Genomic DNA, 15,985 nt, shown 5'->3' with positions numbered 1-15,985 from the left:
GAGAGGGAGTCCCTGTGACTCCTTTCGCTTTCGTTTCCTTCAGAGTCTGGCTTCCACTCCTCCTCCTCCTCCTTCCTCCCTTGTGCTTTTGCAGAAGAAGGAAGAAGAAGGGAAGGAAGGGAAAAAAGGAAGGAAGAATAAGAGGGAGGGAGAACTGAAGAAAAGAAGGAAAAGAAAGGGAGGAAGAGGAAGGGGAGAAAGGAAGAAAGAAAAAAGGAAGGAAGGAAGCTTCTAAAAGGAAATATACAGTGGTGCCTCGGGTTACGAAAGTAATTCGTTCCGCGGCCGCTTTCGTAACCCGAAAAGCCTTCGTAAGCCGAAATGCCATAGGCGCTAATGGGGAAAAGCCGCGATTCCGTGTAAAATAGCGCCGAAAAGCACCAAAAGTTTTTTCGTAACCCGAAAAAACATTCGTAACCCGGAACAATTATTTCTTATGGGATTTTTTCGTATCCCGAAAATTTCGTAACCTGGGTATTTCGTATCCCGAGGTACCACTGTACAGTATGTCTAATGGGATATACTGGGAGATGGGATCCATGTATGTTTCATATGCATCTCATAGACATAGACTGAAGATAATTTAATGCACAATATTTTTAAAATAACGTTGTGCTTCTGCATACTGAGCTTCAGCAAAACCCTGAGACCACTATGCCTTGTATAATTCAATAATTCAGTAATTGATCTAAACCTTCAGGATTTCCAAGTTTCCTTGAGTTGGGGGTCAGACCAGATGCTCTCAGGGTCAGTTTGGGGTTTTGGAAGTCCAGAGAAAGGAGACTCAGACTCTACTCGGGACATTTCTCCTGAGAATGGACTCATGTTTTCAAAAACAGTCATTTCTGGATTTTTGCAACAACAAAAAAGAGGTGGGTATGTGATGCAAAAAGGCAAGAGGCTTCCTTCCAGCCTTGTTTTTTCTCTTTTTTAAAAGACAAATAGAATAAAATACAGTTAGCTGGCCCTTTTTCAGCATGTCAATGGGGATGGAGAGTTCCTGCATGGCAGAATGGGGTTGGACTGGATGGCCCTTCGTGGGGTCTCTTCTACTCTATGTTTTTATGATTAATTAATTAATATATGAAATCAATCTAAGATGATGAATCGTGGCTGTGGAGTCCTATGGCCCTGCTCCAGGCAATGCTAGACTGCAGGCCCCATCATCCAGCAGCACCACAGACTGATGGGAACTGCAGTTTAATAAGGCTGCACACTGCAGAAATAATCCAGTTCGACACTGCTTTAATGCTATGGAAAATCCTGCGATTTGTAGTATGTTGTGCCACCAGAGCTCTCTGACAAAGAAGGTTAAATGTCTCACAAAACTACAATACCCAGATATTGTTGTTGTTGTTATTTTCTTATATCCCGCCCTTCTCCCAATATACAGACTCAAGGTGGTGATTTTCCATAGCATTAATCTATAGTATATCTTTCTACAATGTAGATGGACACCTCCATTACATAATTTGTTGAGGATGCTTTGACTGGGAGTTCCTGCATGGCAGAATGGGGTTGGACTGGATGGCCCTTCTAGGGGTCTCTTCTAACTCTATGATTCCATGATTCTGTAGCACTCTGAGCCTACTGTGATTTTAATAGTTTTTAAATGTATAAAGGTATAAAGTCTTATAATGTAAGCCATGCACTGATGGACTATTGCACTATAATTTTTTATTGATTGATTTTATACCCTGCCTTTCTCCCAAAATAGGATTCTCTTAAAGGGGTTTGTTTAATATAAAAAGAAAGGAACGTATAATGGCTTGGAATTAAAAATTATGATAGATAGATAGATAGATAGATAGATAGATAGATAGATAGATAGATAGGTCTTGGAATTAAAAGGTGTGTGTGTGTGTGTCTCAAAATTAAAAATCCCTCTTGGAAGTGGGAATGAAATGTGTGGATGCAGCCTGGGTTCGTAGCTCAGCTCAGATGTTGGAATACAGTGTCTCAAAGCATGAGCAGAGTGTCTCTGAGCATGAACAGAGTGGCTGCCGCTCATTGCTGGAGCAGCTGCACTTTGCTTTATCGAGCTGAATTTATCTGATGTAAACACCTTCAGAGGAAGGACTCAGTTTGCATCTGCACTGAAAAAATAATCCAGTTTGATGCCACTTTAACTGCCCTTGGCTCCATGTTGTGAAATGCTGGGATTTGTAGTTTGTTGTGGCACCTGACAGATGACTCAACTACAGTTCCCAAGATTCCATTGCACGAAGCCATAACGGAAGTTAAAGTGGTGCCATCGAGGTGTCGAGGGTAAACGCTCGACCCTCTTTTTGTGTCTTGGGGGGGGGGGGCTCTTAGCCTCTCAAAATGGTGGCACTTAGTCTTGACCCCCCCCTTCCCAAAATCCTGGCTACGTCCTTGTACAAAATGTAGGAAAAGAAAGTTGAGAACTTCTAATTATAGTTAATCTATTTCTATCTAGGACCAGAATCTAATTTTATACTTCCACTCAATTTTACTGTTTCTGATAGAATTAGCAATTCTTCTTCACTCCTGCACTGTAAAAATCTATTCTGGAACACTGTCAACCCTCTGGATCAGGCTCTCAGTATAACAAAGGGCTACAGCAGGAAGAAAAGGGAAAGGAAGTCCTTGTTCCAATGGCATTAGATACCAAAGTCCACCACTGGATCTTGTAGATCTTATCTTATATGTAGATAAAAATAGACTGGCATCCTGCTAGTGACATTATGCAAGTGTAAGCCCAGTTTATCCTTTCATACATATTTGTTTTTTTGGTTGTTGTGGAGACTGGACCTCCCCCCCCCTTTGCATCCACTGATAGCCCCCATGGACCCTAATTCCTGGTGGAGAGCTGAGGGGATCAAAGAAACATCTGGCACAGTCTGATGACATCATAAACTGAGACTTCAGAAGGACCTCGATGAAAGGTGTCCTCAATCTGTGTCTGGCTAACCTCAGGCGCTTATCCAATCCTCCTCCTCCCACAGCAACAAAATGGTTGTGTTGTCATGGTGTAATGACGATTCCTGGTGGGTAGTGCCAGGGGAGCCACAGTGGATTTTTGCATGTGGAATTCCTACCTTACGCTTGGTCACATGGACTCTTGTGATAAAGAAAGTGTTTACATTTGTACCTCAGGAAGTGAAAACTATGAAGCAGTATTTACACATTATTTAGGTAAAATTTATTTATTAACAGAGTTAATAAGTCTACACAACTGAAATAATCTCTTTACAAATTTTGCACCATTACTTAAATAATTTAAGTTGGACGGAAAGTATGAGTGATTTTTTTAATGCTCTCTAAATGAAACATTATTCTTTAAGACAGAAGAAAAAACTTTGTAAACAAAAACTGTGTACCTATAAGCATAATATGATCCAAATATTTTGAGTATAGAAACACTAATGCATATATAGGTTTTCTAGTTTTTTTCATTTGCACAACATCAATCAACACTAATTAAATATTCATTTGTGCATGTGGATATTCCCCTTTTACTGGAATAAATGAGGATCATGGTCTTCATGGCAGCACAAATTTACAGAGACTGTGTAATTAAGAGAGAATAATTTTAAATCAGTTAAATTCAATATGTTGATTTTGAACCCCCTTAATCTTGAAATAGGATTAATAAAGTTCAATTTATGTTAAACTTCACCCACACATGTAATAAGGGCCAATCTTACAAAGTGCCTTAGCAGGCCATTTGAACTGGTATGAGAGGTAGGGGATGCTTACCTCTTCCCCCATTGTTTCTCAGTGACACTTATGCCTGAATACTTTTGTGATCAACAAGTTTCAATCTTTACAAGTCTAAAGCAATTGCACTAATGAGAGTGGTTGGGTGTTTTCTCCTCACTACAGCCAAGGGTAGCTTCCTTCCTCTCTCTGATGCAAAGTGGAGATTTGTTACATGTGGCTAAAGCATAATGTGCAGTTTGCCCCAGTGAAGCTCGTTTTCATCTGCCATGGTAATTCACTGTTATTTTATTTACCTACTTTAAAAACAAACAAGTGGAGAAATGCTAATCTATCATGTTTTCTTTACAAGAACCTTGAAAGCAAGGAGTTTAGGTTTAAACGTAAACGTTATCCACTGTACATTCATCAGTCCATTGATGCTTTTAAAAAGGTGTATGTTTTAAACACGTAAAGCTTGCAAAAAGAAGTGGCATTATTAAGTTCAGTCAACTTCTACAAATGTAAGAGACAGAAACTAGGAGACTGGACAACATCCCATCTAAAAACACTAGTTTATTCCCAAATCTGTTTTCCAAAAACTGGCCTCTAGAAAATAAATTGATTCAGTAGTAAAGTTACAAATTGGCTTATTCCAAACACAGCAATTGCTGCTTACACAGTTTGACATTTATATTCTACTTAAAATAAGCCTGTAAAGGGTGAGCATCAGTTTGCTTAGCATTGTGTTGAATGTTGGACTAGGGCTCTTGGAGACCTTGGGCAAATCACATGCTCTCAGCCTCAGAGGAAGGCAAGAGCAAACCCTCTGTGAACAAATCATGCCAAGAAAACCCCATTATAGGGTTGCCTTATGGTTGCCACAAGTCAGAAATTATTTGAAAACATATAGCAATTAGTTTGTGCACAGAGATCAAAAAGAATTCATATATTGTGCTTAATTTTAGTTTCAGTGGATTGCAGGGGACAGCTATTGCAATGTTCTTATTTTTAGCTTGATCAAAACAAAGTATGCCTCAAGGTTTTCATTTTCATTTCTTTCTTTCTTTCTTTTAACAAAGAAATAAATACTTGCTTTCCTTTCTAGGAATGACCACTGTGAAACAACAGCTCATCCTCAATATTTATCATAAAAAGGCTTTAACATCATTTCACTTTCTGAGGTTCTGACAGCTGCTTCACTGTTATGTTTTATCCCTCCTCCTTTACAATCAGATTTCTTCTTCCTCACCATAATTTATTTAGCATTTATTTATTTATGGTATTTATTTATAATTAACTCTGTACAGAGCTGTAACTGTGATTAACCCTCATCCAGGTAGATGGGGCATTTTATGACATAGTTCACATAGTACTAAGCCTGCAAGTTAGCCCTTTTATGACATTGTTACCTGAGTAGTTGTAAATACTGTAATGGCCCCAAGTTTCAGTCTCCTCCCATGTCCAATTTTCTTAACAGACAAAAACAAATATTTTAAACAAATTAAAATGGTATTATGTACAATACTTGCCCCCTCCCCCCCAAAAACACTTTCCCTTTTCTGGAAGAATTGGGAAAAACTGATTACCCAATATTTTCTTTAGGATAAGTGAAAAAAGTATTTCTTTGGAAATACTTGAAAAAGACCATTTATATACTGCCCACAGAGCATTTCTGAAAGCAGTGTGAAAGTATGCAGTTTCCAGAAGCAATCAACCCTAGTCTTTATTTTTGATAGCAAAGGGCAAGATTTGCTAACTTTGTATTAGTTCACTAGAAGTACAATTTCAAAAGGGGGTAGGGAGGAATAGAGGTCAACTTCCAGATCACGCAGGAGATCCACAACAAGACAGTGATTCAGACATACCTCCAGAGCAGGAAAAGGGGACTATGGCACTTCACCTATTGTTAAACTACAACTCCCATCAGCCCTAACTAGCATACCAACATCTGCCAAGCCACAATTCCTTATACTTACACTTAAGAGCCCCCATTCTCTCTTTCTGCATCATGTGTGTGTACAAACACATACACCCTCACACATGCATACCACAATATGAAAACTACTTTCTATATGGATGACAATTAAGGGATAAAGATCCTTTCAACTATCCCTGAGATCAGGCCAGGAGTCTCAGGTCTGAAAGAGACCCAAGACACTTTGTGGTATACAGTATGTCTAAATTTTACTTTGGATAAAATTATTTTCTCCGAACCTGTATGATTTCATCATTATCATTACATCCACTAATAAAAACTTTTGATTTCACAGTGCAAGTTATAGTATTATAGAGTGAGTCTGCATCATCTGAATTTCTGAAATCTGAAATATTCCAAAAACCAAAACTTTTTTTTCCATAAGTGGCTATTAGCTATTGTTAGCTATAAATCCCTCCACAGATTATAGCAGATGGTGGTGGTGTATAAAATCAATCTGCTATTGAAACATATTAGCCATCTCTCCATAGCACTGCGGTTCTGATGTAAGCTTGTGTGGCCTGTAGATGTTTTAAAGCAAACAAACATGTTTTCTCATAGTATGACACTAACATGCTCTTCACAAAAGAGTATTAAATGTTGAATTTTACTTGAAGAAGTTATTACATTTTGTGTTTCTTGGAACAGGGACTTCCCTAGTTGTCGTTCTGTTATATGTTTTACAAATAAAATTAATGTAGAGTTACAGCTCAATAAAGGCCCTTTACTGCAATATAGAAAATAAAATACACAATCAGGAGAGTTTTCCTTAAGGAGAAGGATATACAGCCCTGTTGTTTCAATAAGCAGAACATTTATTGGATTATCTGAATACAGATACACAGCTATAAAAATCAATGAAGGAATTTTACTGGGCACTGGCTCTTTAAGTGATAACAACAGCTGAACATTTCAGTATGTGAATAATTTACAAGATAATTAAATATTAACCAGATTTTTTAAAACCTAAAAACAAAAAAGAAAAGCCACAGCTTGCTATAAGAACAGAAGCCTGAAAATTCAACATTATCTGGCAATACAATCCAGTGTGCGATGAAAATGCTTCTGCTTATAGTAGAAGATAAAGACGATTACAGTAGTTCATCTTTATCTATGGTTTCAATTTCTGTAGTATCAATCAACTGCACTCAGCCACAGTCCGAGAATATAATGTAGCCCCCCCCCACCTATAGTTTTGCTCTCCACAGTTTCAGTAACCTGTGGTCTATCATGGTCTGAAAACATTACATATATAGGGTTCAGTGCTATTAGCAGTTTCAGACATCCATGGGAGGTCTTGGAATTTATTCCCCACAGATAAGGTGGGGCTACTCTAATCTGAAAATGCTCTCTAGCTCAAGAAGGTGGATACACAAACTAAGGAACACAATGAGAATCTAGTAATTATTGTGATCATGTCCAGTATAGAAGTATAATTTTAGTCTTTCTAAAACTTTAGTCTTGAGGAAAACCTCCTCTGAAGCCACTATTTACTTTATGGAAAATCCTGCTGCTGATGTAGGATTCCCCATCCCCCACCCCCAAAAAGCAAATGCTAGCTTCAGAAAAGAGATTTCAAATTTGTCCTCTACACTTACTTCATTCTTGAAAATTATGAGCCCTACCTCAAATTACACTATAGCCATTTTTCAAAACCTGCATGTTTTGTTAAACACAAAGATGCATTTAATGTACGGATATGGCCAATAGATGTTTTTGACCTAAATAACTCTCCTTTTATTATAATGGCTTCAGCAAGGCATCTACCAAAATTTAGCTTTGTATGGTATCTGCCAGTCAATTCCAGTTTGAAAGTTGTAACTACCAACAACCAACCCTGGCACTATGTCACCTCACAGGCTGTTATGTTACTCTCTTCTGTAAGGATCTATTGGCCAGATGTAACCCATCTGCTCTGAGGTCAAATTTGTCTCATCCTACCAAAACAAAAACAAACACAGCTGTTGTCAAACAGTATTAATAAACATCCAATGTTGGATCCAGTGCTGGTACAACATTTACACATCTCCCAGAGAAACAGGACACTGTACATTTTCCACACTTGCACAAGGAAATGTGCCAGATCTCCTTGCCCGGTTATGGGTCTGAAATTGGGTGCAGAGGCCTGGTGGCACAGCAAACAAGTGAGATACTGGTCAAACAGTTACACTCTCATCTACAAATTGCCACCTGTGGAATTGCCCACTATGCCAGCTGGAGGCGTCCTCCCTCTCTACCTGGATCCTGCCTAGGTATGTGGGTGGGAGGGAGTGTTCCAATGGTGTCAAACTGGATCTCAGCCATAGAAAAACTCAATGTTGTGAAGAAATAAACATACATACCCAACATGGCTACAGTCTCGATATGGCAGCACTGAAAATATGCTGCAGAAAGATCTTCTTCCACTAATAAGGACTATTCTACAAAACAAAATAAAGGACATGATATAGGGAAGAAATCTATCAGTTGAATTAAATTCAAAGTCATAATTTTGATTGGCCAAAATTCCACCCACTTTCCTTCCACTGTCGTGTTTTCTACTGTTCTGCTCTAGACTATGGATTTTTTAAAATGTCAAAATTTGTCTGTACCTCTGTATAAACCACACTATGTGGTTCTATCTGACAGTAAGCTAAGGCACTAAAGTACCCTAAATACCTTGAAGACACAAGATCTTATCTTGGAAGCACTGGGATGGGAAACTGCCAGGGGATATCAGAGGCTGTAGGCTAAATTTCAGAGGAAGGCACATGTGTGTGCATGCACACACCCACATCAAATACTAAGAACCTGCAGACTATAGAAGCTGCTGAACACCTGCTCTCCAACCATGTGGTCAGTGCTTTGAAAGAGCATAGTGTTTATCATATCTCTAGTAGATGGAAAGGAGAAAAGTGAGAACTCTGGAGTTGGGCCAATGCAGCGTCCCAACTGTTTTGGACACTGTACCATCTTTATAAGCAAAGTGACAACAAGGAAAAACTTTGTAGCCTATACAAAATGGAAATTAATCTTGTACATTCAGTATCTTTGACACTGAACTAAGCAAGTTGGTAACCCTACTCTTTACATTTAGGCACAACCAGTTAGTGTCAGACACAACCAATGCAGAACAGAGGTTATTAACATGATTATTTAGCCTGTCAGTGTCCCAATGTATTTAATAAAGTTGGTACAGGAGGGAAGAAGGGAAAAGACAACATTAAAACTGTATGACTATGATCATTTTATTCCACATTTTATTTTGTCTACTGACATAAAGACCCAGAAAGGAAACAGTTATTTTCTGTCTCTTTCATTATTTTTAAAGATCTTTGACAAGGCAGCCCAAGGGAAATTACTGATGGGCCAGACAGATGATTTTCTTCTTCTTTTGGCTGAGCACTGTGCCAGCGGTGGTTGAGAAATAAATGGGTCCTCTAAGCCAGAGTTCATAAATGCAACAATAATTGGTGCCTGCTGAGCAGATGACAATGCAACCACTTATACACTAACGGAATCTAACATCAAACAGATGACTTCACTCTATTGTGCTTTCACACAAAAATTACACTAACTACAATACGGAGCAGTAATTAAGTTTACAAGAGCATCTGACATGCCATTCTTTTTGGTGCATGCAGTCTAACTTTGGTGCATGCTAAGATGAGATGTGCAAGGCTTCGAACTGGAACTGCAAGTGGAGCTGGGAGCAAGATGCCTTCTTTAGATATTAACCTACTAGGAATGCCCTTTTAGTGCAGCCAGTAATGCTTAGGAACCCAACGTCAAGAAGCATTTAGACTAAAATATCCAGACTTTTGTTTAGAATTATAAATCATAATTAACACATACTTCTAACATTGGAGAACTGCCTCTTCCTACTCTAAGAGAAGGAGTTGGGTGGGGGGGGAAGCATAGCATCAGATTGCAGAAACTGAGCAGCCATTTCACTTTAATTTTTTTTTAAATCTATTTATTCATGAGGAAATTAGAAGCTTCATTTAAACTGGAAAAAAACCAAGTCTTTAATTAGCTTGTAGTTATTACCAGAAGGCTAATACCCAAAGGTATTTCAAGACATTTTCAGTCACATTAATGAGGAAGAGGCATAGAAGAAAGCTCCCAGCCATTGCTAGAGAAAAGGACCATTGCTCAGTAGTAGAAAACTTGTTTTGAATTTAGGTGGTCCCGCCTCCAGTCTCCAGTTAACAAGGTAAGGTAGGGAATGATGCAGAAGGTCTCATTGTTTGATATTCTAGAAAGCTCCTTCCAGTCAGAACAGGCACTGCTGGGCTAGACAGGAAAATGGTCTGCCCTAGTTTAAGACTTTCTATGGTGCAATATTGTACAGTGTGCTTTAGTCTTCGTCTAAAACAATGTCTCCTCGCCAAAAAATTGGCTCAGTCTCTATCACTGGCTCTCTCTCCTGATTCTCCTGAGCAGAATTAGTCTAGCAAAGCAACCTTAACGTGGCCATTCATAACTATTGCAGGCTTCTGGGGGGTGCAATTGGCCATTTTTACACACACATGCACACACAGGTGTAAGGGGGTGTCAAGAGGGGCCCTGGGGCCTCAACAGACCACATGCAACCTGTGGAACAGACATTACTCATTCTTGCTACAGCCTGTATAGATCTCTTCCTTTATGTGACCTGATTTTTTTGCTTGTCAGGGATATGCTCAACATTTGTCCAGGGTCATGTCCTGCAGTTCCAGTTTCCTTTCTGTACTTTTCATACCCAAAGTACCTAAAGTAGCTTCTAGCAGGTACTGCTATTTTTCATCCATCTAAACTCTACACTGGATACGCAAACCAAGGCTGGCTATTTATTTATATCCCACCTTTTCCCAATAATGGGACTCAAAGCAGCTAATAACATATTCAAAGCAACACAAATTAAAAACAATACAAAATCATTAATAGAAGTATAAATCAGACACTTTTAAAAACAATTAAGCTATTTATAATGGTAAAATGGTAAACATTAAAATGTATTAAAAGATTACAGTTGACCCTCCTTATCCCCAGATTTTTTTATCCATCAATTCAAGAATCCACGGTTTGAAAATATTCAAAAAAATATTTAAATTCCAAATAGCAAACCTTGATTTTGTATTTTAGATAAGGGACATCATTTTACTATGCCATTGTATTTAATGGGACTTGAACATCCACAAATTTTGTTATCCATGGGGAGTGCTGGAAACAAACCCCAGCGGATAACAAGGACTCACTGTATATACAAACATTAAAAACTGCACCACACAGCAGTAAAAGCTCAACCCTAATCAGTTTGTAAAAGCCTGACAGCACAAAAGTATTTTCACCTGTCTAGGGCAGCAAAGACAGGGACATCCTGGCCTCTCTTGGGAGGGAGTTCCAAAGTCTGAGAGCAGCCCTGAGAAGGACCTCTCCCTTGTTCCCACCAAACAAGCTTGAGAAGGTGGTAGAAGAGAGAGAGAGAGAGAATGGTCTCTTCAGACAATCTTTGAGTTCTAATGGGCTCATAAAGGAGCTATGGTACTTCACATTATCTACTGTAGCTGAGTTCCCTTGGGCATTATCTGGTGTTTCTTTGTCTACTTATAACATGTTTCTCATCCTCATTTCTGCCCCGTTTAGCATAGTAAGGGAGAAGTAAAGTAGCACATGTATCAGACAGGGATGTAGCCAGGATTTTGGGAAAGGGGGGGGGGTTTCCAGACTAAGTGCCACCATTATAATGAGGCTTGGGTGCAGCAGCACAGCATCACACACCATTCACTGCATCTAACAGGGAGGGGGGGATGGCTACATCCCTGTATCAGAGTGTTGCTAGAAAGGAAAATGCCCATTACTTGCTACTTCTGTAAGCATCTTTTGCCAAGCCACATGTGACAGGCTGCCAAAAATAGGTAAGATCAACTATGCACACAAGGACTGATTTCCAACCTGTGTATTTGAATGAAGAAAGCTGTTAAGATTCTATGGATGAAATCTGAAGGGTTGAAGAGTGCAGATAACTATTTTTGATGCAGGACCAAATGCAGATGCACATACACTCATTCCTCCACATTTGTGGCTTTGACTTTTGCTGATGTGATTATTCATGGATTTTATTACTATGTTCTCTCTAGGAATATCCAGTTCCTCCAGCGCAACTCTATGGTCAACTTTAATCAAAAGTCAAACTGAAGGACCTAGAAATTCCTAGAGAGAACACTGCACTAGGCATTTGTAGCTCCTCCAACACATTTCTATGGTCAATGTCTGGCAAAATTTGATCCCAATGTTGCACTGAAGGACCTAGAGATTCCCAAGAGAGGTGTTATCTCAGGTAAAAACATAGTGTTTTTGTTATTTGTGGTTTTTTCACATTCATGGGGATCCTGTGTCCCTAATCCCAGCGAATGTGGAGGGACAAGTGTACTTTCAACAGAACCTCTCCTCATCTTTCTTATACATAAGTCCCATTGAGTTGGATCAGACCAAATGCCTGTCAAGAACTACATCCTGTTCTTGAAATGGCAAAACAGATGCCCATGGGAAGCCCACAAGCAGGATACATCCACAAGAATATTGTCTGAGAAGCACATGGCCTTCAGTACTAGAAACAAACAAACAAACAAAAACCCCATAGCTTTCATATACAGCTACCACTAGCAAAGTTTGGAAAGTTAATTTATTTTTGGGTGGTTTGCCTGTTCATTTAATTAAAAAAGGGATGGTGCTCCCTTTGATCTTTGTTGCCAGGGTATCTTGAAGTCTAATATGTTGTCAGTTACAATTTGATCCATAGGATCATACTAAACAAACTGTATTGGGGAATCCAATTACAAGACAACACTTTTTATGGGAGAAATTGATTTGACTGTGGGATTTATATTTTGGATCAACTGACTGGTCCTGACCAAGAATTTTTGCCATTTTCCATATTGCAGCCTACTTATCAGTTTCCCACACATATAAAGTGGCAATATTTACAGTTCCAAACTTTTTGGTTGTCTATATATGGACCATCAGCTCTCAGCACCTGAGCCAACCTGTTGAAAATGTTAATCATATCCTCAGAGATATTGAAACCAAGAAGTCTAGTTTATAACATTTGTTGGAAAGCATTAAATCTGATGTTAACAAAGTTAGAGTTGACTGGAACAAAAATCAGATTGTCTGTATCTCTTTAGAGTTAACATAACATTATATTCCTCTGAGATGGGATTTAACTGAAAGTCAATGCTATTGGCTCCTGCTTGCTTTTGCTCTTGCAAAAAGATTTATACTCCAAGGTCAGAAAGATAAACATTCAGCATCTATCATTCAAGAGTCAGAAGAACTTAACAGCTTTAGCTACTGCATAAAAAGTTCAACTTGAAAAAAAATGTATTTTTGGAAATGCGGCCAGCTCAAATAAATGTACATTTTATGTGCTTCCACTTCCCTTTTGCTTTCTTTTGTTCTCCTATTCTTCTTCTTTTCTTTGTACTCATACTTTTAAAATGCCATACATATATACAAATTTATAAAAACGCTCAAGATGCACAACAGAGCATGGGGCAGCAGCACAAGAACAAAGACTCAGAACTTCAACCATGTAATTTTCCTACAGAGGCCACATCCCAAGTATAAAAGTAACTAAAAGTTAGTAATACCAGCAAAATAGTAATTTTATCCCTCATCAAGATACAGCCATAATGTAATATAGCTCTATCTTTGCTACTGTTGAAAGGAATGAATTGCACATAGTGAGTTATCTGCAACCAGTTATTTTTGAGCTTTGATAACCAGCAGGCATTGACAGACTTACATGAAGCTCATTTTCTTATGACAAATACACTGGTATTACATGTTTTTCTCAACATAAGGAACAGCATCCCTGTTAGGAACCTCCACCACCTGTAAATTTTACATGCTCATATAGGCATGTTTAATGCCACATGGCAAGTAGCTTCATCCCATTCTTCTTCAGTGAAGTTGCTTGTTGTTTCAGAGGGAAATGGTTTGTACATTGGGTGTACAAACAGCTGTGTGATGGAGAATTTGCTACAACACCATGGATCTAATGGCAGGAATTTTTTTCATGTCTCTAACATCTAGCCCAGCTTTCAGACTTCAGAATACAAAAGAGATTCATCAGATATGCCATTTTTTCCTTGCTCTCTCTCATATATATATGCATAAGGGGAATATGCTGCTTCACATAAAAATCCAATTTCTAATGCAAAAGGGAGTCACTGACTCCCACAAAAACTCACTTCCCCACTGATATTTTTCTTATACTGCCTCTCTACCCTTAGTCAAGAGATATTTGCCAGTAAAATACCTTCCACTCCGTGTATCATTCTGTCGCATGTTCTTGATGAAATGAACCTTCTTAAAGTTCTTTGGTCTGGGTGAGCCTGACAGAGTCCGGCATCTGAAAAAGAACAAATGTTCAAACAATTATGTTCTGTACAGGGTTCGCTGAAATACCTCAACACAAAAGCAGGAAGGAAAGACCAGACAAATTATTTAAGTTAACACTCTCCATTTAGGAATCTTCAGAAACAAGAACAATAATAATGTCTAAAAACAAAAAGACTTAAAAAAACACACCCTGTAACAGAACTTCCTGCATTTTGTTATAGTTCATGTTAGAAAAAATGATTTTTGAAGAATTTGTCATTGTTCCATTTCCTTGTCACAAGTATTTTTCTGTATTAGTGCACTATGAAACAACTGCAATGTTTTCTTCATTTTAAAACACTTCAGAGAAGGCTCAAGTTCCTTGTTCATAGCAGACTGTTGGAATATGGAAAGAGAATTTTTCTTAAAATGTTTGGCCTTTCCTCCCCCGCTTTAAAGTTGTGACAAAGAGATGGCAAGTGTGCTAAAGAAATGTTATAGTATCTGCATTCCTTAGCTTCCACAGAGGCAAGAGGAAGGACGACCAAAGGCACCTAACAGAGGGAGACTGAGGATAAGGCAGCAATGAATTGACAGGCAACACTTTGTGAAGAAAGTGAAGAAACTGATGTAAAGATTTTAGGACCCGAAGTAATGGATTCAAACTACAGGAAAAGAAATTCCACCTCAACACTAGGAAGAACTTCCTGGCAGTAAAACCTATTCAACAGTGGAACACACTCCCTTGAAGAGTGGTGGAGTCTCCTTCTTTTAAAACAGAGGTGGATGGACATCTGTCATGGGTGTTTTGATTGTGTATTTCTGCATTTCAGGGAGTTGGACTTGATGGCCCTTGTGGTTTCTTACAAATTTATGATTCTATGATTCTGTGAGCAGATGAGTTGGGAGGAGTAGGCTTGACAGAGAAAGAAACTTGATTTTTTTAAAAAAAAAGAAAACTGTTTTTACGTTAGTCAAACCCCTATTCCTCTATTGAGGGTTTTGTGTCAGGGAAAAGGTAAACATCGTAATATGAAAGGTATTATTTGGTCCTCTTCCATATGTGTTATATCAGATAACTGACCATAAATTATACAACTATATAACAATTGTACCACTTTCATGGAGCTCTTAATCTCCAGCTACATCTTCCTTCCTTCCTTCTTTCTTTCCATCACTCTCCCATTTAACACCTTCCTATTCCTACCAGCAGCTATGTTGGGTTCCAATTAAAGGAAACCCCACTGTGAACAGAACGCCACTGGAAAGATGGCCCCAAGTAAACAATCTGAAATATTAAACATTATTTATTTCTTTTGGCAATTATAGCTGCATTTAAATAATTTAGAAGGCATTTCATAATGTTCTCATGAATGCTCTTTTAGGGAGACTGCTGCTAATCCTTTAGGAGGCAGGGAAAGACAGACCACTTTTGTTTAATTTAACAAGCTGATAATCAGAGTAATCCTGAGCCAGTGATGATTATGTAGCAGGAGGCTCACTATTTCTCAAGCTATACCATCTCATCATGGGCAGGGCATAAGTTCATTTACAGCGCTTCATAAAAAATAAAGGTTAATAAGGAAGGGTGGTAATGCTGCCTGTTTTCTCATTTTTTTTCTCGCCAGCCAGCAGTTCATTTAAAACAAACAAACAAACAATAATGTGCCTCCCACTGAAACTAGTAGGAGAGAAATTAGTTATGTCAGTTTCATGCTAGTATTCAGCTAATACACCAACTGCACCCCTTCCTAGAACTGGAAGACCTAAAGATAGTAGTGCACACACTGGTAATCTCAAGGCTGGACTTTTGCAATGTGCTCTACACTGGGCTACCTTTGTACCAAGTTTGGAAACTTTAATTAATTCAAAACACAGCAGCCAGATTGATCGCTGGTATATCTAGGAGTGATCACAGCACACCAATATTAAAATCACTCCATTTGTTGCCAGTTAGTTTTTGGGCAAAGCACAAAGTGTTGGTTATACTTTTAAAGA

General features: G+C 38.6%; 1 protein-coding gene across 2 annotated transcripts in view; it reads right to left on the bottom strand.

The window, feature by feature from the left end:
- The window catches only part of LOC121917428 (CDK5 and ABL1 enzyme substrate 1-like), a 35,332-nt gene that overhangs the window by 14,610 nt on the left and 4,737 nt on the right, over nt 1-15,985 (bottom strand). The window contains exons 2-3 of one of the 2 annotated variants that reach the window (XM_042443382.1): nt 13,926-14,018; nt 7,984-8,061 (exon numbers count right to left, since the gene is read on the bottom strand). In XM_042443382.1, coding sequence (XP_042299316.1) covers nt 7,984-8,061; nt 13,926-13,954 — 107 coding nt within the window. In that variant the 5' untranslated portion in view covers nt 13,955-14,018. The remainder of the gene's footprint in view (nt 1-7,983; nt 8,062-13,925; nt 14,019-15,985) is intronic. The other variant, XM_042443383.1, reaches the window with a different exon arrangement.

This window comes from Sceloporus undulatus, unplaced genomic scaffold (genome assembly GCF_019175285.1).
Source record: "Sceloporus undulatus isolate JIND9_A2432 ecotype Alabama unplaced genomic scaffold, SceUnd_v1.1 scaffold_18, whole genome shotgun sequence".
Taxonomy (NCBI): Eukaryota; Metazoa; Chordata; class Lepidosauria; order Squamata; family Phrynosomatidae; genus Sceloporus; species Sceloporus undulatus.
This window is presented reverse-complemented; position numbering and strand designations above follow the sequence as displayed.